Source organism: Dipodomys merriami, unplaced genomic scaffold (assembly GCF_024711535.1).
Source record: "Dipodomys merriami isolate MVZ:Mamm:240054 unplaced genomic scaffold, mDipMer1.0.p SCAF_28, whole genome shotgun sequence".
Classification (NCBI taxonomy): Eukaryota; Metazoa; Chordata; class Mammalia; order Rodentia; family Heteromyidae; genus Dipodomys; species Dipodomys merriami.
In genome coordinates, this window is record NW_027204270.1 from 18334810 (window position 1) to 18357320 (window position 22511).

General features: G+C 56.1%; 1 protein-coding gene across 8 annotated transcripts in view; it reads right to left on the minus strand.

The window, feature by feature from the left end:
• Window positions 1-2148: 2148 nt before the first annotated feature.
• Window positions 2149-22511, minus strand: part of Arhgef10l (Rho guanine nucleotide exchange factor 10 like) — a 122629-nt gene continuing 102266 nt past the window's right edge. For all 8 annotated transcript variants that reach the window (XM_070037825.1, XM_070037824.1, XM_070037823.1 and 5 more), the window contains 3 exons: window positions 11148-11322; window positions 3925-4047; window positions 2149-3426 (listed from right to left, as the gene is read on the minus strand). In XM_070037825.1, the coding sequence (XP_069893926.1) occupies window positions 2900-3426; window positions 3925-4047; window positions 11148-11322 (825 nt within the window). In that variant the 3' untranslated portion in view covers window positions 2149-2899. The remainder of the gene's footprint in view (window positions 3427-3924; window positions 4048-11147; window positions 11323-22511) is intronic.

A 22511-nucleotide genomic window follows, 5' to 3' on the forward strand; every position in this document is an offset into this window, starting at 1 on the left:
AGACTCTGAGCAGCACTTTTCTTCCCCTAAGGAGCATGCAGAACCTGGGCTCCTCACTGGACAGGCAGCGTGCCCCGGGGCTGGCTGCCTTCAGACTGGGAGCTCCTGCAAACATCACAATGGGCGTGTTCCAGCTCTGTGGTTCCCACAGCCCACCCAAATCTTAGGACTCTGATGCTGTCCTGCATGGCCACATCCCGGGCGTGACACACACACACAGCCACAGGCTTTCGAGTGGGAAGAAAGCAGGCCTCGGGCCACAGAGGGGGCTCCCCAGGGCTCCTCAGCTAGAACGTGAGGCAGGGCTCTGGCCAGGAAGGAACAGATAGAGCCTCCTTCTGACCTCAGGGTTTGGGAGCAGGCCAGATGGTTCTAGCAGCCCCGGACCGGTGGCCCCCAGCCCCGGCTCACCAACCCCAGGCTTTGTGCACCCAGTGTCCGCTTTACTCCCCTGTCTCCCGGTGGTTACCACTGAGGACTCAGATCCTACAACTGCAGGCACAGGTGTGACGAAGGCCCACTCCTTCATGGCTGGCACCTGGCACCAACAGAGCGCTCCCCAGCACTCGCCGGGCTGGTGGGGCAGGCCTGGCTGTCATCAAAGGCCACACCGTCAACTCAACCACAGAGCCAAGAGGCAAACCCAACTCTGAGCAACTGCAAAGCCTTGACCTGCAAGGCCACACTTCGCCACCTCTGGGAAGCCTTCCTTGGTTTGCTCTTTTCAGCACCACAATCCTCTCGCTGGACACTGTGCACCATGAGAACAGGGCTAATCTGCACCAGAGACCAGGACTTTGTGTCAGGCACAGCAAAGGTGCTCAGCTGTGCAGTGGGAACACTTGTCTGAGACCCGAATCCTGGGTTGATTTTATCCCCTATAAATCTTGACGTCTTACCAATGCCCTACTATACTGAAGCAATACTCTTCAGGGCATGTGCATGCATTTGTGTACACACACCTGTGGCTGGGTTGAGTGTATACATGTTTGCACGTGTGCACGTGTACATGTGTGGGTTATGCATTTGTGTGCATACACATGCAGGGTACACCTGGGCACGCACACACTTCAGGAAGGTGTCCTGTGAGGTGACCATTTGTGTCCCCTCAATCACTAGCCTGAGCTGAGACAGGTACAAACTGAAACCAACAACCTTTCACAGTCACAAATGGGGTGTTTTGAGGTTTGAAGGCAGCTCAGGCAGAGAAATCCATGAGACTCTCATCTCCAATTACTACCAAAAATCCAGAAGTAGAGCTGTGACTCAAATGGTAGAGTACCACCACTGAGTAAGGAAAGTGAGAATGTGGAGGCTCTGAGTTCAAGCTCCAGTACCAGCAAACACACACACACACACACACACACAGAGTAAGCATCTCTTGCCACCAAGTCTCTTCTGCTTGGCACTGGTCACACTATCTCCCCTGGCTCCATTGTCAGAGACATGGAGAGGAGCTGGTATGACCATTTTGCTGGAGTAGGGAACCCATTCTGTTCCTGTGACAGGGGTTCAAGAGCCCATCAGTTATCCCAGTGTCCTCAGCCTAGAGGAAGAACTAGGAGCCAGCACACCTCCCGCAGAAGGAGAGACTGCTGCCACAGCCAGTCCTCAGGACAAGAAGAAAAGCAGATTTCTCACGAGCCCCAGCAGCAGCCTAGGCTCTGTTCCTGCAGCCCCAGGCCCACATGGAACCCACTGGGGGGGGGTGTGAAGGGGGGAATCTCCTCTCTGCCCTGGTCTCCTGTTGCCATGGAAACTATCCCTGCTCTAGGACCCCGGCCTACATGGGGCAGCCAGTCACTAAAGAATCCTTTGGCTTCCCTTCTTTCTCTGGATCACAGTGTCGACCCCAGAACTACCCATCTCCATACCTCCCACCCTTCCAGAGCTGGGGTGGCCAGCTTTCCCCCAACACTCCCTGAGTAAAACCTTCCTGCAATGATGAAAACCTGCCTCCTCTGTCCCCATGAAGCTCATCAAGCCGTACCTGAAACGTGGACAAGGGACTGAATCTTGCCCATGATTTGGTTATAATTAATTTGGAAATTAACTAGCCACACATGAGCTACAACAACTGTCTCCTCTCCATCCTTTCCCCCCCCCCAATTAAAACAAAAACAAAATCAAAACAAAAAAGTCCTTCAGTCCAGGTGTACCTCTTGCCCTTTATTCCAGCTTCTCCCAGAGCTCCAATATGTACAGACTGTATTTATACATATAATATACACCATATATACGTATTTATATTTATATTTATATATTCACACACCAGCCCACACACACACACTGGCTCACACACACCCTTACCCGAGGGGCACGTGGCTACTCGAAGCCCTGGTCAGCTCCAATAACTAGTACTGGGCTGGCCAGGCAGTTGTGAGGTTTTGTGTTTGGGTTTTTTTTTTTTTTTTTGCTTTTTTGCTTCTTTTTTTAAAAAGGCCATTTTCTCCGTATGTCTTCACTCTCCCCACACTTTTAAACACCTCCCCCAAACACTCTTTAGTCTAAAAAAAATGTCTCTGATTTGCCAAGGCAGTTGCTAGAGGATCCAGGCCAGTTGCACGCGGGTCCCAAGCAAGGCAACTCCACCCAGTGCTCCCTGGGCGACCCTGCTGGACAGGAAGAGGTGCCCAAGGCACACAGACCTGAGACAGAGACTGGCCTCTGCACCCAGCCCCGCCCTCCCTGTGGGCGTGGCCTTGTTCGGAGTACCCACGTGGGTCTGCCCTCCGGTGGGCGTGTCCTGCGGGGTGGGCGTGGCCACCTGTGGATGGAGCTTCCGTGGTGGGCGTGCCCTCCGGGTGGGCGTGCCCTCCGGGTGGGCGTGCCCTCCGGGTGGGCGTGCCCTCCGGGTGGGCGTGCCCTCCGGGTGGGCGTGCCCTCCGGGTGGGCGTGGCTATAGCGTCAAGGGCACCTGCCAGATGAGCAGCGTGCTGTCCGTCTCCCCGCACGGGGCGGGCCTCCCGCTGCCCCCGCCGAAGTTGCGGTAGCCCTGTCCTCCCGAGATGATGGCCACGGAGCAGATCTCTTTGCGGTGGGCATCCCGGGCGCAGGGTCGGCTGCGCACCCACACGTCGGGGTCGTCGGCCATCTCGTAGATGGAGCCGTCCTCCTCGCTGTGCTCCAGCGCGGCGGCGGGGCCCGAGCCGTCGGAGGGCGCGGGCTCGCGCACGGAGAGCAGCGGGCCCGGCAGGTGCGCGGTGGAGCGCAGCCGGTACTGCAGCAGGATGCCCTTCTTGCGGGTCAGCTCCCGCCCCACGTGGCTGTCGGGCGCGGGCACCGGCTCCTGAGCCTGGCCGTCGGGCTTGTCCTCCTCCGCCTCCTCCTGGTCGCTGCGCAGGATGTCGGGGGCCAGGATGCTGGTGGCCACGGCCAGGAAGGACACGGGGCCGCAGTGACCGTTGAGGGAGACCATGCCCTTCCCTGTGAGAAACGGCAGAGGGGCAAAGGCCCAGAGCATGAAGGAAGGCTCCCCCATCTCTGGGGCAGAACCTTCTGGGTGGGTTAGGTGCACCCCAGGGCGGGGAGAAGGGGAGGAGATCATAGCTGCAGTCCACTGGCAACTCCAGGGAAACCTTATCCCCAGTAAAATTCCCTGGCTGAGAAATTCTTCCTGGTGCCCAGCCTGGAAAGCTTTTCCGGTCCCCCTGGCTGGGCAGCTCTTCCTTGGAGCCCCACCAGACCCACACAGTGGGCACCTCTTACATCTACCCCTGAAGAGCTGTTTACCATCTCCTGGTCCTAGGGCATCCTCACCTGGAGCTGCCCCCGGACCAGCCCTGCCCAGACACCCTTAGAGGGCAGGGGCTCCTGCGTCTCATGCGTGCCCCAGCCGGGCAGTAGTCCTCTATGAATGACCCTGGGATGCACAGACATCTGGGCACGCTTCACCTCCCCCCACCTCCACCCCTAGCACCTCACCTGTGATTTTGGGGATGCCTTCCAGCCGGGGCACAGGCAACAGGACTATGACCCCCTGGTCGGTGCCCACCCAGAGCAGACCCTGGCAGATCAGGAGGCTGGTGACGCACAGGTGCTTCTGGCCTGCAGAGAGAGGCAGAGGGAGGTGGTGTGAGCAGCCCACTCCCAGGGTCCCCAGCAAGGGAGTGGCACAACCCAGGCTGCCCCCCCGAGAGGAGCAAGGGGCCGGATGGTGTTGCGGTTAGGGTCTGGGCACCCACTAGAACCTGGCTTCTGGGTCCCAGTTTCCTCTTTGTGTGAAGCGACGGTGGAGTAGCCCGTGCCAGGGACACAAGTGCAGGCCAGACCCTGAAATCGGGGAGAGGTTGGCCTCACCCACAAGTTGGCACTCATGGGACACAGGAAGGGCCTGGGCAGGACTTAGGTTGACATTGTTTTGGCACCTCTGTGAGGTGCTGTTTGCCATGCGCTGGCACTGTACCCACGCGGGCTCCTCTTCATGCAGGGCACACTGCGGACCACAGACCTTTGATGCAAAGGTGAAATGGTACACATTGTTCCCCTTATCCCTTCCGGTTACCCTTGTGGCTGCTGGGAGGGCACGCAGCGTGGCAGCCCAGCACTGGGCCTGGCACAGGGCTCTGCAGTCCAGCACTGGGTGCTGCCAACCTCCAGCTGCATGGCCAGTGCACTCTGTGCCTCAGTTTCCTGGCTTGAGAAGGGAAGGGGAGCTGTATTCCATAGCATTGTCATGTGAGTGAAGTGAGCCCGGTGGGACAATCAGCCCAGCACCCAGCACGGCTTATACCCCAGACCACACCATCTGTGTGTCATTACCTATTGCATGGGAAAAGCTTGAGGAGCCAGGGACTGGCCACTCCCGGAGCATAGGCTGTATTCTAGAAAGTTCCAGGTAATCTCTATGCTGTGGGTCCTCAGACTGCCCTTGAATAAATACTGGGTTCAAGTTTCTAAAGCATTTTCACACCTGCTCTGACCTCCAGCTGCTGAGATGCAAGCAGGACACAGATTACCCCTACCCCCTCCTCCATTTTCTAGATGAGAATATTGTGCAGGGGTGCACGGCTTCCCACCGCTTGCCTCCCTGCTCCTGAGCAGATGGCTTCCGTTCCGTGCACACGGGGGGGGGGGGGGAGGAGACAAATGATGTGTGCTCCACCACCCTGGCCTGCCCAGGGGAACACACAGCATCGCCCCACCCAGAATGCCACCCATTCACTCAGCAACCAGGAATGCCTCGGCGCCTGCCAAGTGCTATGCTCTGTACTGGGTGCTAAAGGCACAGTTGGGACCACAGGAGTCCCCACCCTGGAGGAGCTAGTATTCTAGCACCTTCTACCATAATGGAAATGTTCTCTCCTGGGCTATCTGACTAAATAGTCGTGAGCCACGTGTGGCCACGGAATTCTGAAGGAGTGAATTTTATTTGATTTTAAACATGGCTATCCTAGCAGATGGCCCGGTCCTAGTGGGGTAAATGGGAAATGAAAACAAGTGATTAACATAAATGCTAGGCAGAGGAGTAAGATGCTTGGGGAAGAGCAGATGGGAGGGTTCCGGGGCTCTCCTGCCTCTCTGCTTCCTGGGAGAATGGGAAAGCCAGGGTGAGGCTGAGACCTGATCATGAGAAGCACTAACAGCCCAGCCCAGACCCAAGAGACAGCACATGCAAAGGTCCTGTGACAGTGTCAGCTTAGCCAGTCAGGGGAGCAGTCTGAATGATGCGGCTTAGGGCAAGGTGGAGGCAGACTCAAGATGACAGAAGAGTGGACAGACCAGGGAAGGACTGTGACTTCATTCTGACTGCAAAGAGGGGCCACAGGAGTCCTAGGCTGGGAAGTACGGCAACCAAGGGCAGCAGGATGCCCTAGCTGCTACAGTTGTGAGCGGAGATGAGGGAGCAAGACCTGCAAGGGACTCGCACGGCCAGCAAGGCAGAGATGGTAGACGGCCAGGACAACGGTGACAGGGAGACTGCAAAAAGCCAGCGCAGTCAAGATAAGTTCGTGGCAGATTGACAGAGCTGCTGACACACTAGAGCAGGCGGAGACGGGATGGGGGTCAAGGGCGACACTGAGGATTTTCATCTCACGCAGCCGCTGCATGGCAGTCCACTGCCTGAGCCGGGGATTGACTGTGTGGCTGAGATTCACATCAACAGCCCAGTGGAGCCACTGGCAGGCAGAGGGGAAGACGATGCAAATGCAAAAAAGTCATATTCACAGACACACAAGCCATGCCACAAAGCAGCCCGGGAAGGACTCAGGAGTTGACAGAGGGGCTGGTGCACAGTGTCTGGGTTGGGGAACGGAGCAGGTGCTGGGCTATTCCTCGCGCTCACACCCACTTAGAAGGAGAGCTGGGAGGCACAAGGGTGGCCTCCAGCCCAGCAATGGGGCCAACAACATTACAGACCAGTCAACACTACAGACTCCACTTCAAGCTCCTGGTCCTAAAAGCTACCTTCTCTTCTTCACATCAGCCCATGTCTGCCATTGTCCTACTTCCCTGTGTATGCATTGTCTGCCTTCCCAAGTGGAAGAGCAGCTTAGCTGTGTCCTCACAGCCAACCCCTCAACTGCTGGCTGAGAATACTCAGCTCACTGTAGACATTCAAAAGGCGGCCTCTGAGTAAATGAGTGGATGGATGAATAGATGGGTGGATAGATGCATGCTTGCATGCATGGGTGGGTGGGATGGATAAATAAATGGAGGATGGAGGACGGATGCATACATGCATGACTATATGAGTGAATAGATGGGTGGATGGATGCATGCATGCATGCATGGGTGGGTGGGATGGATAAATGAATGGAGGATGGATGGATGTACAGACAGACAGATGGATGAATTGGTGGGTGGCTGATCTATGGACGGGTAGGTGGATGAGTGGAAGGAAGATAGGTAGGTGAATGAATGGAAGGGTGGATGGATGATGGATAAATGGATGAACTGACAGGTGGGTGGATAGATGATGTATGTAGTTGAAGGTGAAGAAACAAAGGTGTTGATGCCCATGACTAGCCATATGAGTTTGGACAAGTTGCTTTCTCTCCTTGATTGATGACTATAAAGCTACCTTGCTTGCCTTTATGATGATTAGAAATGTTAAACACATCCCCATCTGCACACGTGTATGCACGCACACACAATTGAGCACAGTTCTGAGCCCACAGAATGCAAGCAATAAACAGAGAATCAGAGGTGATTAGGATAATGTTTGTGATTATGAAAAGGACCTACCCTAATCTTAAAATCAGCTCCACTGAAGACATAAAGCCATAAAAATAATAAGGCCGAGAGAGAGAGAGAGAGAGAGAGAGAGAGAGAGAGAGAGAGAAAGAGAGAGAGAGAGAGAGAACACAGAGAGAGCACAGAGAGAGCACAGAGAGAGAGAGAACAGCAGCAGCTACCAAGTTGTCTCATCGAACGCTCACCTACTTTGCACATCCTGAGCCACTGAGCCCCAAGTCCTCTCACAACCCTTGAGTAGCAGAAACTCCAACACAAACAAAAAGCAAGCAAGGCACTGGTAGCTCACACCTGTAATCCTAGCTACTCAGAAGTCTGAGGTCTGAGGATCGTGACTCAAAGGCAGCCTAGACAGGAAGCCTATAAGACTCTTATCTCCAATTAATCACAGAAATAGCCAGAAGTGGAGCTGTGGCTCAAGTGGCAGAGTGCTAGTCTTGAGCAAAAAGTGCTCAAGGACAGTGCCTAGGCCCAGAGTCTAGGCCCCAGTACTGGCAAAAAAAAAAAAAAAAGGCAGGCAAGAAATTCAAAGAGATGGTAGAATTGAGGAGTAACTTCATCTACTGACCTCCTTCTCTGCACATCTGCTTAGAGAGCAGAGCAAGACACTTCACAAACAGTCCAAAAGGAGAAAAAAATTCTAATGGTGAATAAATATTTTATCATAGAGACTTAATACAGCCGTATGCAGCTCACCCTGGCCATCTATCTGGAGATATACAACTTTAAAAAGCTCAGGCTCTCAGAGAACATTTTATTAATGACCTGTCTAGTTAAAAGGAGGAGGGAGTTTAGGTTCTTGAAAAAAAAATGCATTAATATCAGCAGGGTACTCGGGTGGAAAGAAGGGTTGGGGGAAGGCACCATGGTAAATTTTTAACACACCCTAAAAAAATCCACACTTAGGGAAAGAACAAATCTATTACTAATTATGCAATTATTTCATTTGCTGGTGTGGGGGAAGAAAAAATACTTAAAAGCCTGTTTAAAATATCTCTAATAAAGAATTTAAGAACACTGTTTTACGGCGTTTCCATAGGGGCTCAAGTCCAGGGTTATAAACTGCCCTCTCTGCCCTCTGCTTCTCCCTGTTCTGGCTGGGGCTGGCTCTGACCCAGCTTGGGGTTTGGGCTCCTGGGTAGGCCTGAGTGTGGGACACCAGGCCCAGGCTTCCTACAGATGCAGGCTGGGAAAGGTTAGGTCTGGGAGTGGGGGGTGAAGGATCCCAGGAAGCTCAGCCCACATCCAGACCCATAGGATCCCGAGAGGAGTTGGTGTTCACTTGCAGGAAGGCCACGTGGTCTGTGCTGAGGCCTCTGGTGCCACAGAGAGGGCACAGGCCTGCATCTCAGGGATGGCTCAGGACAGCCGCATCCCAGAAGCGAGTGTGAGGGCCATGGATGTGCCCATTGTGGACTGAAACTGAGTCAGTCCATGGAAGTGCTGTCCATGCAGAGTCTCAGGGGACTCACACAGCTTCCTGCACGCGCCTGCAGAGCAGGGCTCCAGTGGGAGTGTGTGCATGTGTGTGTGTGTGTGTGTGTGTGTGTGTGTGTGTGTGTGTGTGTGTGTGTGCGAGTATGTGTGCGTGCGTACATGTGCACACACCTGGGCACTGTCCCTGAGCTTCTTCTCTCCAAGCTGGCACTCTACCACTTGAGTCATATTTCCACTTCCAACTTTGGGGGGAGAGGAGGGTAAGAGATAAGAGTCATGGACTTTCCTGCCTGGGCTGGCGTTGAACCTGGATCCTCAGCTCTCAGCCTCCTGAGTAGCGAGGATAACAGGCGTGAGCCATTGGCAGCTGACTTCGAATAGGAATTTGACTCCAAGTTCTCAGCTGCACACATGGCCTGGCCAAGATCTGACTCCTCTCTGGGACCCTGGTGGTTCTGATGGGGAAACTGAGGGCTGGACAAGGAACTGCTCAGAAGGTGGGTGGGAAAGCTGTAGGAGAGCTCACGGGTCTCCTTGCAGCTCTGGCCCGCCCAGCAAGGCTCAGCCTGGGAGGCCTGGCTCAGACGCTTGGATCATCACAGAAACGCCCCTCCACCCCGCCCCATCCTTCCCTAACGGTGGCTATGGAGAGCCACCAAGTCAGTGAGCACCCACGTGGCCTTCACCGGGGCGCCCGGGGAGGTCAGTCTCACAGCTGACCCATCGTGGTCACTGTCTACCCCCAGAGCTGCCTCCCCCTGAAGCAGGACTCGACTCTCCTGTTCCTTCCCCCCCCCCCCCCCCCGCCATCCACGAGACTCCACAGTCCCTAAAAGGCTCATAAGATGATCCATTTTTCCATTCTTCCATGAACGTGAAATAATTTAGCTATCAGTATAAATATGGGAGTCTGTCTGTGGTATCAGGGAAATTTCATTGTGATTGAAATGGATGGAAATGGTATAAAGATTGAAACTGGTCCTTACCTCTGAGAAATACAATGGAACTAAGGAAAGGAGGGAGGGAGGGAGACCTCCTCCCTTCCAGGCCTCAACACGGTAGATGGCAGGGAAGGGCTCTCCCTGAGTCCTGCCTGGCTCGGTCCTGGACCAGGGGCCTCCTGGGCTATGGAGACTTGACCCTCAGAACAGACCCAGCCAGGGACCACTGCACAGAGAGGCGAGCAGGCTCCTGGAGATGCAGTGACCTGCCCAAGAGCACCTGTGAGCCAGCCAGACGCCCCCCACCATGCCCACCCCCATCCTGCCACGCACAGCAGGATTCCTGTGGGGCTAGGCAGGACCGTGGGCGATCACGTTGACCTGCCAAGCAGATCTGTCCTCCCTCTGTAACACGGGGATGAGCTGAAGCTCAGGAGTAAAATGAGAAGCTCCCCCCGCCCCTTCTCGGCATGGGGGTCATGGCAATGTAGCAACTTGGGGCAGGGGAGGTCATGGGGCTGGAACTCAGGACCTGAGCACTAGGCTAGTGCTCTGCCTCTCTGAGCCGCAGCTCCACTTCCACCTTTTATTTATTAATTTGTGACAAGATTCTCACAGACTCTCCTGTCCTGACTGGCTTCCAACCGCGATCCTCAGATCTCAGCCTCCTGAGTAGCTAGGATTAGAGGCGTGAGTCGCCAGAACCCAGCTAAAGTGGCAGCTCTTACACACGGCCCTGACTGCTGCTATTCCAGCTCAGGCCCCCGACCCCTGGTGACCAGCTCAGGCTTGAGGATGAAAACCAACAGGGCTAGCCAGGTCTTGTGACCCACGGGATCCATCCTCAGCCTTGCTATGGGGCGCCTGGCCAGTCCCAGCGACCTAGTGACCCAGAAGCTCTGTTTCCCTGACCCCCGGGGCTCTTGCGCTCTCCCGGTCAGTGAGCCCGACCCTGAGCATTTCACAGAAGCCAGGCTTCGTCACTCTGGAAGAAGTTGGGCTGAGGAGGGAAACCCCATTGGGGAAGGGATGACCCAAAAAATGGGTGGGAGTAGGTGTCTGTCCCAGCCCCACCCTGCATCTGGACAGCAGACCTGAGGGGCAGGGCCAGCTCCACAGAGACCCCAGGGACAGGGGCAGGGGCACTTTCTTAATCCCTCCATCATTCCTGAATCCCACACAGGCCCCCATGGGGGGGGCCTCCTACAGCTCTGCCTACTGACCGGCAAGTGAAGAGGGGTAGGCATCTCTCTTACAGCACCCCCCAAGAAAGGAAGAGCAGCCTTCTCTCTGCACAGCAGAGACACCCTAGTCACCCCCTTGTCTTTTCTATAACCCTCTCCTCAGAGGAGCTCTCTGGGCATGGATGGCAGGAACGGGGTTCAGGGTAGGCTAGACCTGGGTGCGAATCCAGCCCTGCCACTCCCTGCCTTCCCTTGGAGCCCGTTTTCCAAGCTGACCCAGGCTGTCGTGAGCTGGGACCCCCAGGACGTGCCACCGGGGCGGGGGGCAAGCGTAGGTACACTGCTGCCCTCCCCCCCTGCCCCGGCTCTTCCCCCAGCTCTGGCGTACCTGGCAAGAGGAAGGTGGTCCTGGTGGCGATGTTGATCTCCTGCAGATGCTCCAGGGTCTCGGTGTGGAACAGGCGGATGGAGGAGCCAGAGGAGAAGGCCATCCAGACGCCGCTGCCCGCCTTCACCATGTGGGTCACGCTCACCGCCTCATCCTGGTGTGCCTCAAAGCTTTGCTGAACAGGGAAGTGGGTCGTTAGGGCTGGACAGGGGCCGCCGGCCAAGCCCCCCAACAAGACCCCACTCCTTCTCCAAGGCGGGCTGCTTCCAGTATGAGCACAAGGTAAGCCAGATACTGCGGCCCACACCTTGTCATCCTGGCTACTTGTGATCGTAGTTCAAAGCCAGCCAGGACAAAAAAGCTAGCAGGACTGCATCTCAACAAGTAAGTCAGACATGGTCATTCATGACTATAATCCCAGCTATACAGGAGTGTAGGTAGGCAGATCACCATCAGAGGTAAAAGCAAACAAAAAAAAACCTCTCTCTGAAAATAAGTAAAGTAAAAGCAGATGGAGGCATGGCTCCAGTGGAACAGCACCTTGCCTAGCAAGTACAAAACAAGACAAAACAACAACAAAAATAGAAAAGACGGTGGCTCACGCCTGTAATCCTAGTTACTCAAAAGGCTGAGATCTGAGGATCATAGTTCAAAGCCAGCCAGGGTAGAAAAGTCTCCATGAGACTCTTATCTCCATAAACTCCTCCAAAAACAGTCAAAGTGGTACTGTGGCTCAAGTGGTAGAGCACTCGCACCTTGAGCGAAAGAAACTCAGGGCCGGGCGCTAGTGGCTCATGCCTGTAATCCTAGCTACTCAGGAGGCTGAGATCTGAGGATCATGGTTCAAAGCCAGCCCGGGAAGGAAAGTCTGTGAGACTCTTATCTCCAATAAAGCACTCGAAAACCAGAAGTGGTGCTGAGGCTCAAGCGGTAGAGCTCTGGCTTTGAGCTGAAGAGTGCAGGGACAGTGACCAGGCCCTGTGTATATAGATACACACACACACACACACACACACACACACACACACACACACACACACACACACACACACACACACACACACACACACACACACACACACACATATATACACATATATACATATACATATGCATGCATGCAAGAACCCAGGCCCCACCTGAACATCAAGGGCTGGAAGGAAAGCTGAGAGGCCAGGAATGGGCTAGTTGGTGGCATCTGCTGATCCCAGTGTAAATATTGCTAAGGGATAGGGGGAGAAGATGGGTTCTCAGGGAGGAGAGGGCCCCAGCTGGCTCACAGCAGGAGGAAAGCACCATCTGTGTATATTATTGAAAGTGACTATGACAACCCTCAGAACTGCTGGGGAAGCAGGGTGGGTAGGGTAGGCCAAATCTTCAACTTTCACCGTTGGGGGGGGTGGGGAGGGCAACAGATAATGTGCAGAACCACAGAGCAGCTGTGAGGGAAGTGGGGGTGGATTAAAGGCAGCACCAGAGAAAAGTCTTTTCTTCCAGGAAGAAGGACGGGAGATCGCATTCGAGGCTATTTGATTTTTCCCTTTCAGGAGGAAGTATCCTTTTTTGTATCTTATACAAATACTGCTCTTATGTCTTTAAGAAAAGATACAATTGGCCAGGCTTCCTGTGCCTGGCAGGGGACAGTCCAGCTTTCTGAACTTGGCACTGGAGGCCCAGGTTTCTGCTGCCCTACTCCCTGCCAGTCCAGTCCTGGTGCTAGTGGATGCTCAGGACACTCAGTGCAGGGCACCCCTGCCCAAGCCAGCAAGGGCCCATCAGGATCTCCCTGCGCCTCTACCCAGCTGCCTCCCTGCTAGGTTTTGAGTCTTCCATTCCCCCCACAGGTCCTGCTACAAAAGGATTGGTTCCCAGCTGATGGCACTTTGGGCAGGTGGGGACCCAGCGGGAGGAAGTGAGGTCACTGGAGGCGGGCTATGGATGGGGCAGGGGAATCTCGTCCCTTCCTCACGCTCTCTCTCTCTTCCACTTCCTGGCCACCATGAGGTGACTAGGTCAGTTGCCATGCGCTGCTGCCTCATGCTCCCACCATGATGTGCGGTGCTGCCACAGGTCCAAAACAACAGAGCAAACAAACAAAACAAACTGATTGAAACCTCTGAGATCATGAGCCAGTTACACCTTGGCTCCTGAACATTGTTTATCCTGAGTGAACAGCTATGTCACACACCTGACGTGGAGGACAAGGACAGAGCCTCAGGCTTCGGTTTCTCCCCGGGGGGCAGGCCAGGCCATGCCCTGACCCACAGTGGAGATCATCAGAAAAGGAGCAGGTGGACATGAACCTCGTCTACAGCACTCCTCAGTCGCTGGAGTACAGACGGCTCAGGCACACCTAACTAGCAACAAGCTTCACACCCAGGAACTAATGGGGGAACAGTCACAACCAAGTGTCCTCCACACAGCCCAGCTCTACCTGAAGTCATGTTTGCAGACTCTGAAATGCAGAAAGGTGCCCAGGGACCAGCAGCAAGCAAGCAAGACAGCCACATCCAAACATCCAAGGGAAGGAGGAGGCCAGGGAAGAGCGACCGCATCGAGGATTGTCCAGGACCTAACACTTTCCCCCTTTTTCTGGTTTTCTGAGTCTCCTCCTTTTAAAAAAAATTTTCTATAGAGTCAGACTTTCCAAAATTTCTATAAAGCCGGATGCCTGTGGCTCACACCTGCAATTCTAGCTACTCAGGAGGCTGAGATCTGAGAATCACAGTGGAAGCCAGCTAGAGCAGGAAAGCTCATGAGACTCTTATCTCCAGTTAACCACCAGAAAACCAGAAGTGGTACTGTGGCTCCAAGTGGTGGAGCACTAGCCTTGAACAAAAGAGCTCAGGGACAGTGCTCAGGCCCTGAGTTCAAACCTCATGACCAGAAATTTTTTAAAAAGTCTATAAACAGCATGTACTGAACAATAAGGAAAAACAAAAAGTAATTACCACAGCACAGGAAAGCCTCAGGGAGCCTCCCAGGGGAGGAAGGATTTTAAAGACAAGGCAGAAACAGCCCTGGGATGACGGGGAAGGCATACCAAGCAGAGAGTATGGGGAGCGCAAGGGCCCTAAGGCAGGAACAAAAACCAGAAGAGAGGATGAGGGCCGCCACACCAAAGTGGGAGAGGCAGGCGGGGACCGGATCATGACAGGCTGTGTTGGCGTCTTTCCCTTCCACAGGGAAGAGCCTCCATTCGGTTTCTAGGTGGCAGAAGCTGAGCTGATAAGTGACATGACCAATTTTACTGCTACGGAGGGACAGGCTGACAACCACGTGGCAGGACTCTGGTCCAGCTTAGGAAATCTCGTGTGGGCTTAGGGGACATAGAGAGTTTAATACGCCCAAGCTTCCTTAGTCCCAGAGCGCAGCTCCAGCCCCAGCCGCTGCCCCAGCTGCATCCTCGGATCACTATGGAGCCTGGTGCTGGGAGTGGCCAGTCCCCAGGAGGAGCGGTGCCAATGGGACCGTCTTTGCCCATGGTCTGAACCCAGGCCCAGCTGTGAAGGTCCAATCACATCGCTAGTTGTGAACCGGTCCCTGATGGTTGAGATCTGTAATGCCAGGGCTTAGGGCAGGGGAAGGACCTGAAAACTGCGATTTCCCCTCCGGAGAGGCGAGGCTGAGCCATTGCTCCTCTTTCCATCCTCCCGCTGGACACCAGGCCACTCAAAAGGCGGAGTTCTGCTGCACAGGCCTTGCTGGGCAGCTAGACAGCCAACATAGTTGTGTCTACCATCGGACAATTCACCACAAGCAGGCGTGGTCTCGGTCAGGCTGGGCAAGCCACTCCCTCAGAGTGAGGGCTCAAGTGTAGGGTCCACACCTTGTTCCTCTTTCCTCAGCCTCCCCACTCTGCCCCACTTTCAGTGAAGGCCCAGGGGCTCAGATGAGAACATCCCTGGAGGCCTTCCTGGGAAAGGCAGCTGAAGACACACCTTCAGCTAGGCTGATCAGGGCAGCAGCATGGGGGGGTGGGGGGACCTCGCAAGTGGGGAGAGGCAGGTGAGGCACATGCGCACACAGCATACACCAGCAGAGGTGTCTGCACGCAGCAAGCCTCCTGCAGAAAGGGCAGAGGTATTTCCTGCCTTGGGAAAAGCCGGACGCACTGAAATTGAGCAGCCCAGGACCACCACGTGCTGCACCTCCATTTACAGCCAACTAGCCCAGCCTGCTGCTGCCAGGATCTAATTAAAAGAGAAGGTGGTGGTGGAAATCCAGACTCCTCTCTCCAGAGCCTAACACATCTGCTCCAGTCCCCGAGGGCTGCCAAAGGCCTGCAGGAAGCTGCTGGCCCACGGGGGTGAAGCATGTGAGAGGCAGGGATGACACGGAGAAACAGTGAGGGCCTCCAGCCCGGCCTCCCACCTGTCACCTCTCTACACTGGACCTGGGACCCGCTGGGCCTTCCCGAGACCCCTGGATCCTGGGAGGCAGATCTTGGATTCCCAGCTGAACCCACAGGGAAGGGAGGAGATGGGACCAAAGGGGCATGACAGCACCATTGGTCAGAGGGGACAATCCCATCCCACCCACCCCCAATCCCAGAGTGAGGGCAGGCAGCAGACAGGCCCCCCCATACCCCCCCAGCACTACCAAGCTCATTTTCTTTTCCCCATGGGGTAGTGCTTATATGGAGGACACTCAGAATCCACTGACCCAGATCTGCTCTCCTCCCGCCCAGGCGCTATGGAAACGCTGCCCACCCGGAGCGCCAATGCCAGGAGGAGGCTTCCCATTTCTCGTGGCCTGGCTTCTCATCCCTGGCCAGGCTTGGAGGCCCAGGGATGGGGCTGCCTGACCCTCTAAGATCCCTCTACCCACCTCTCCCTTTTTTTTTTTTTTTTTTTTGTCTGTCTTGGGGCTTGAACTCTGGGCCTGGGCGCTGTCCCTCAGCTCTTCAGCTCAAGGCGAGCGCTCTACCACTTGAGCTACAGCGCCACTTCCGGTTTTCTGGTGGTTTATTGGAGATAGGAGTCTCACGGTCTCTCCTGCCCGGGCTGGCTTTGAACCTCGATCCTCAGATCTCAGCCTCCTGAGTAGCTAGGATTACAGGCGTGAGCCACCAGCGCCCGGCCCACCTCTCCCTTGAAGAAAGCCATGCCTCCTGCCCCCACCCCCACCATGGGAATCCAGAAGGCCAGTACTCCCTGCCCTCTGGCCCCTAGAATCCAGGTGCAGCTACTGACTGCAGGTCAACACACCCAAAAACTGTGTCCCCCCCCAGTATTCTAATCCAGCCTAGCTGAGCGGCATGGTGGCTCACACTTGTAATTCGGGGTACTCAGAAGGCAGAGGCAGGAGGATTGCCAGTTGCAGGCTATCCTGGGTAAAGGTAACAGAGACTAGCTCAACAACAAAATACAAACCGAACGCTAGTGGCTCAACCTGTCATCTTAGCCACTCAGGAGGCTGAGCTCTGAGATTCACAGTTTGAAGCCAGCAGGAAGGAGTCTTTGAAACTCTTATCGCCAATGAACCAGCAAAAAGCTGGAAGTAAGATGTGGCTCAAGTGGTAAAGTGCTAGCCTTGAATGAAAAGGCCAAGGGACAGTGCCTAAGTCCTTGTACCAACACACACACACACACACACACGTGCGCTGCACAGAACATGCGTGCCCTCATACCAAGCAGCGCCAGTGAGCATGCGCGCCTTGACCTTCTCTGTAAGGGAGGCAGGCAGCGGAGCTCAGTGCTCAGAGCTCCTCACAGGACCAGAAGGAATGAGGGGAAGTGACCCAAACTGCAGAAGCCCCACACAGAGCCCCCTCCCCTAATGGCCAAATTCAAGACAGCTTGAGTACCAAAACAGCAACCACGATCCTGGACTGCAGCAGCAGAGTTTGATAAAGAATCTGTGTGTAGTGATCGTACGAGCCGGGCAGATGTAGATCAGGGAGAGGAAAATCAACTGTGAGAGCAGGGGCAGGAAAAACAATGATGACAGCCAGTCGGCGTGGAAGGGATGGAGCATGGGCCAGCGGGCAGTGGGCAGGCACCAAAGGGCCACTGGTGGGTGCTAATGCCCTGGGTAGAGGTTGATGAGAGGCAGAAACACAGGACACCAAGAATCACCAATAGGCAACCCAGCACATAAAAAAGGATGCAGGATTTGGGCAAGCGGCAGACCCAGAAGACCACACCTCGACGCATGATCGGGGTGCAGGGCTCACAGGAGGGCTCAGCTTCCCCACACGGTACATGGATGCACGCTCCAGCCACGTCAGAAGGAGACGAAGGCACATTTGAGTTGCAGGGCCATCTGTAACACACCGGTATTGAACATCTCCAAATAAAGCTCACTATCAACTGAGCTGGTCCTGCTTGCCTGGAATCCCAGCACCAGGGAGGCTGAGATAGGAGGATTGGGAGCTTGGGGCCAGCGTGGGCTGCACAGTGAAAAATCCATCCCAGGAAGATTTCTTTTTTCTTTTGAAAGGCAGAGGGATGATTCTAGAGGGAAAGAGGCTAAAGAGAGCTAACATTGAACACAGCAGGGGCCTGTCCTGGGGCCAGGGTGGAGGAGCTGTAAAAGGTATTTTGGAGATACCTAAGAACCATCTTAGGGGATATGAGTGCCCTGGTGCTGAGCTCACAGTGTGATCTGTTACACACACACACACACACACACACACACACACACACACACACACACACACACACACACACACACACACACACACACACACACACAAAACAAAGATAAACAAGTGAAGCGGACAGCTGGAGGGCAGGACCCCAGTGGGATTCTGGGGGCTCAACTCAGAGGTCCTCTCTGCCCTGTGGCTCGCTCTCCTCTCTCCTCTATGAACAGGGACGGAACGGGAGGGGTGGGTAGTGGGGGCTGGGAGGACTCCAGGGAGAGCAGGCCGGGAGCACTGTACAGGCAGGCTGCCTGTAGGGATGAAGTGGGTGCCACCCCACCCACCGCACCCCATCTCTGCAGCTACCCAGCAGCAGATGCCTGCACTGCTGCTCCAGGTGAGTGATCCTGCGGCAAGTTGTGCTGACACAGCCCAAACCCCCCGTCCTACAATATTTATGTGCCTCCAGGTGACGCGCGCGCCGTGCTCCGTTTCCATAAATTCCCAGGGCGTCATTAGTGAGAGGACGCCAGGGCCTGGGAGGACCGCAGGGCACGGGGAGCTACCTGGAAAAGGGCAGCGGGGGTCTCCACTTCTCACACACCTACTGGGTGCGGGCCTTCTAAAGCAGGGTGGGCCACACACACACACACACACACACACAGTACTTCACTTGTGGAAAGACATTCTGGAAGGAGAAGGAATCCAGAAAGGGGGGAGATGAGGCGTCCAGGGGGCAGGGCCAGAGCCGGATGGAGCCTCTACCGCAGACCCCAGCTCGCCAGCTCTCTCCATGGCTCAGGGAAAACTCTCAGGCCTGCATTCAATCGAGGCTGAGCTCCCGGTACCCATACAATGGGTCACCTGGTCACCATCAATGCTGCTCTGAGCAGGGCGTTGGTGTCTTAGTCCTAGCTACTCAGGAGACTGAGAGCTAAGGGTGGCAGTTTGAAGCCAGCCTGAGCAGAAAAGAGACCCTTATCTCCAATTAAACACCCAAAAGCTGGCAGCTCAAGTGACTGAGCACCAGCCTTGAGGGGAAAAAGCTAAGGGACAACACTATGCCCTGAGTTCAAGCCCTAGTACTGGTGCACGCTTGTGCGCACGCGTGCACACACACGCAAACTGCTGAGAAACCTGGCATCGGGTACAAGGGTGGCGCCACACGTGCCAGCCTGCCCCTCACCCACACGCCAATCCCCCAGGGCCACGTGGGAGGCGGCCGCCACCTTCCATCCTCATCCGACTTGCAGGGACAGGAAAGCCTGAAGGAAGACGTGTGCGGTCACTCCCCCGGCCAGGGGACAGACTGGGCCCTGAGCCCAGGGTCCCAGCCACTCAGAGCCACTGCAGTGTCGTGCAGAGGGACCAACTACGGAAAGCAATCAGCACAAACCCCCTTCGCTGTCTTTATCTACTGCGTTCTTATCAACACTTCGCAGCCAAGGGCACAAACTGAGCCGCGAACCACAATCAGGCTGAGCGTCAGGGACAGGCTTGTCCCAGCTGGCCCAGGTCATAGCAGGGGACAACCAGGAAACGTATCAGTCCTAAAAAACCAAACAGTTGTTCACCTGAACGGGACTCCAGCACCCACCTCTACCTCAAAACCACAGCCGATATCCTGTGGACCCAGGTAAGGAAGAGGACAAGGGCTCAGAGCCTCAGTGGACAGACACATTGTCCTGGGGGGCAGGGGGAAGCTTACGGTGGGGGTTTGCCTCCACCAATCATCAGTGGCCGGGACACATGGCCCGGCACCCTGCAAAGTGGAGGCCAGTCTGACAGATCCCCCACACACAGCTCAGTGCCAACTGAGCCCAGGAGGGATGGACAGATAGATGCCCCCGCCCACATACCAACTTTCCTGTAAGAGTCCATTCTGGAAAAGATTGTGCCAAGTTTGGTGTCTTGGGTACATTTTTCTCGAAACATAGTCAATGGTTTTTGCCAATATCACTCTGAATGATCCTTACCCCACCCTAAAAAAAAAAAAGAGTTAACAATTCCTCCCAGGCTCGCTTTGTTACTAAGCACGCAGTTAGGAAGGCACAGATGGTAGAGCAGCCCCTGTCTTGTCCCCCCCCCCCCCAGGACAGCCCAGAGCAAGGCACACGGGCCACTATGCCGAGGGTGGGTCACTGCACCCAAGGCTTAGAACCAAACAAATCCAGGGGCCGCCAGCTCCCCAGGATGAGGTGTGGGCCTCACCCCTGCTCCCCTTAGAAGTCTATTTAATTTTCTCTCCTTTTCTGCAATTACCAGAGCCAGCCTAGCGTTTCCTCTCCATCACCCGACCCTGCCTGAGGAGGGAGGGCTGGGCCTCGGCCATGTGGGGCCACCCGACACCCCTGAGTCAGAGAGAGACGGACAGAAAGACTCCAGAACTCACGTGAGTGAGGAGGAGTGACCGGAACCATTTCTCTGGGTGCCTTTGACCTCCATACAGCAAGTGCCAAGAAAGAAAATGAGCTCCCACCGGAGCCCTCCCTGCGTATGGTTGGAGCTTAATAACGCAGGCCTTGATTTCCCACTCCCTGGTGACTGTGGCCTGTGCCGGCACCTCCCTGCCCCCCCCCAAACACACACACACACTCCCGTCAGGGGCACGGACCAGTCAGGGGGCGTGGGGAGAGGGGAGAGGAGGGGCTGCGGTTCTCAGGCTCGCCCCAGACCCTCTGCTCCCAACTGGATACTGCCCGACCGACTCAAACCACAGGCAGGAACCCACGCGGCCCTGGGCCCGACCCACTCCCTGCCACCGGCCCGCGAGCACCAGGCATCGGCTCACACACCCCAAGGGGCTTCCTCTCCCCTCCAGTCTCCTCTCGCTGAGCTCCCTCAGGGAAGCTTGGCCACCTGCCGCTGCCCCCACAGTCGGGCACATGAGCACCCAGAGATCAAAGCCCCTTGTCCAGGGCACCTACGCTGCCCTGGGCGGGCAGCCGCTGGCCCGGTCCTCCATCTCCCCAGGCTGTCCTTCAGTGGGAGTCAGGAGTCCAAGCAAGTGACACAGGCAAGCTCCGGGCCTCGCCAAGCGGATGGCACAGGCCACAAGCCCACAGGACGCACTGGGGGGCCCATGGTACCACACGGGGCGGGGGGCATGCAGTGGCAGTCCCCACTGCTGAACAGAGCTATCTCCAGGGAGTGGCGTGACCCCAGGCCCTTGCTTGTCCTGTGGCTCGAACTTGGGGTTGCTTCCACCCAGTGCTAGAGGAGGACTTGGTAAATCTTTTCACACTCTCACCAATTTGCATACTATTACCCAAGAAGCCTTGCGCACGCCTGGCTTTCGCTTTTGCAAATTCCCACCCGTTTCGTGTCATAAATAAGATGGGAGACAGAAAACTAATACAGCCCAGAGATGCATTATTCATGGCGAGTCACGAGGCCCAGATGGATTTACGACGGCTAATACATGCAAACTAAGTTTGGGCACTAAACGTGAAAATTAAGGGTGGGTAAGCCGGGTGCACGTGGAGGTGGGCGGGGGGGGGGGGGGGTAGGGGGGCTGGGAGTGTCCAGGAAGGCAGTTGAAGTTTCTCTTCTGCCGTGCTGAGTGACAACAAGCAAGACTGGACTCCAGGTCCAGCGGGGACCAAGCTCCGGCCCTGGGAGCGCTCTGCTCTCTCGTTAAAGCTAGTGGAAGTCAAGTGCTGGGTCAGCGGATGTGCACGCAGGTCGGACGATCCAGGCAGGTGGCTCTCAGGCTGGGCAGTGGAGGCAGCCTCCCAGGGGAAGGGCTGACTCAGTGAATCCCCCCTTACAGCCCCATCTGTGGGAGCTCGGCCCGTGTCCCAGCCCACCCGCCCTGGGCACCAGGGAGTTCCAGGCAGGGTCAGGAGCCAGGGTAGCAGAGCCGGGCTCTGCAGCCTGCAGGATGGCTCCAGCTGTGCCAGGTCTGGCTCTGGGGGCACGGGAAACAGGAGTGGTACCAGGACATGTCCGGGGACCCCAGCTCCTGAGTGGCACAGACATCCTCCCCACTGCCATCGCAGGGCCCGAACATTCTAGAGCAGTGCTGGACACTGCAGAGGCAGGATCTAACTCTTTCTTCCCCCCCGCTTCCACACACATACACAAGTGCCTCTATCTCCCCCACACGCCCCCACCTCCCCCGGGGACACTTCAGCCAGCCCAGGCACCCCAAGCCTCCATTGGCCCAGGCTCAGCTTTCTATCCCGAAGGACAGCCCAGGCCTGTCCCACAGAGACAGACCTACAGGGAGGGAAGAAGGCAGGCTGGAGGCTGCGCCCTGCCTGGCCCTGGCCACCGGGGAGGAGGAAGCAGAGGTGCAGAAAACAGCCACCGAGGAAACGGCTTCTAAAAGGAACTGACGGTCAGCATGGCTGTAAACCCCGGGGACTCTAAGCCAGGACCGGGGCGGGGATGCAGGTGACTCGGGAGCTGCGGCTCAGGACGGCTCCTTGGGCAGGTGGCAGCTTAGCTGTGACCTGTGAGGGAGGGGCAGGCAAAGGCCTGGCAGGGAGACGCTGGGCATGGGCGAGAGTCACCAGCAGGGCCGGCAGCTGCGGGCTAGGAGACAGGCCTGGCCCCGGTCTGCTGTCCATCTGTGAGCTGGGCCTGGCTGGTCCCTCTGCAGCATTGCAGGGATCTAGGAGCAGGGTGATGTCCACAGCCCCGGCCCCGGCCCCAGCTCCTTCTCTGCCTCAGGCCATTGGTGTCAGGAAGAGGCTCTGCCCAACCCCTGGGCACTCCAGCTGAGGGGTGTTCACTCCAACACTGCAGGCCTACCATCAGTCTGTCCTCAA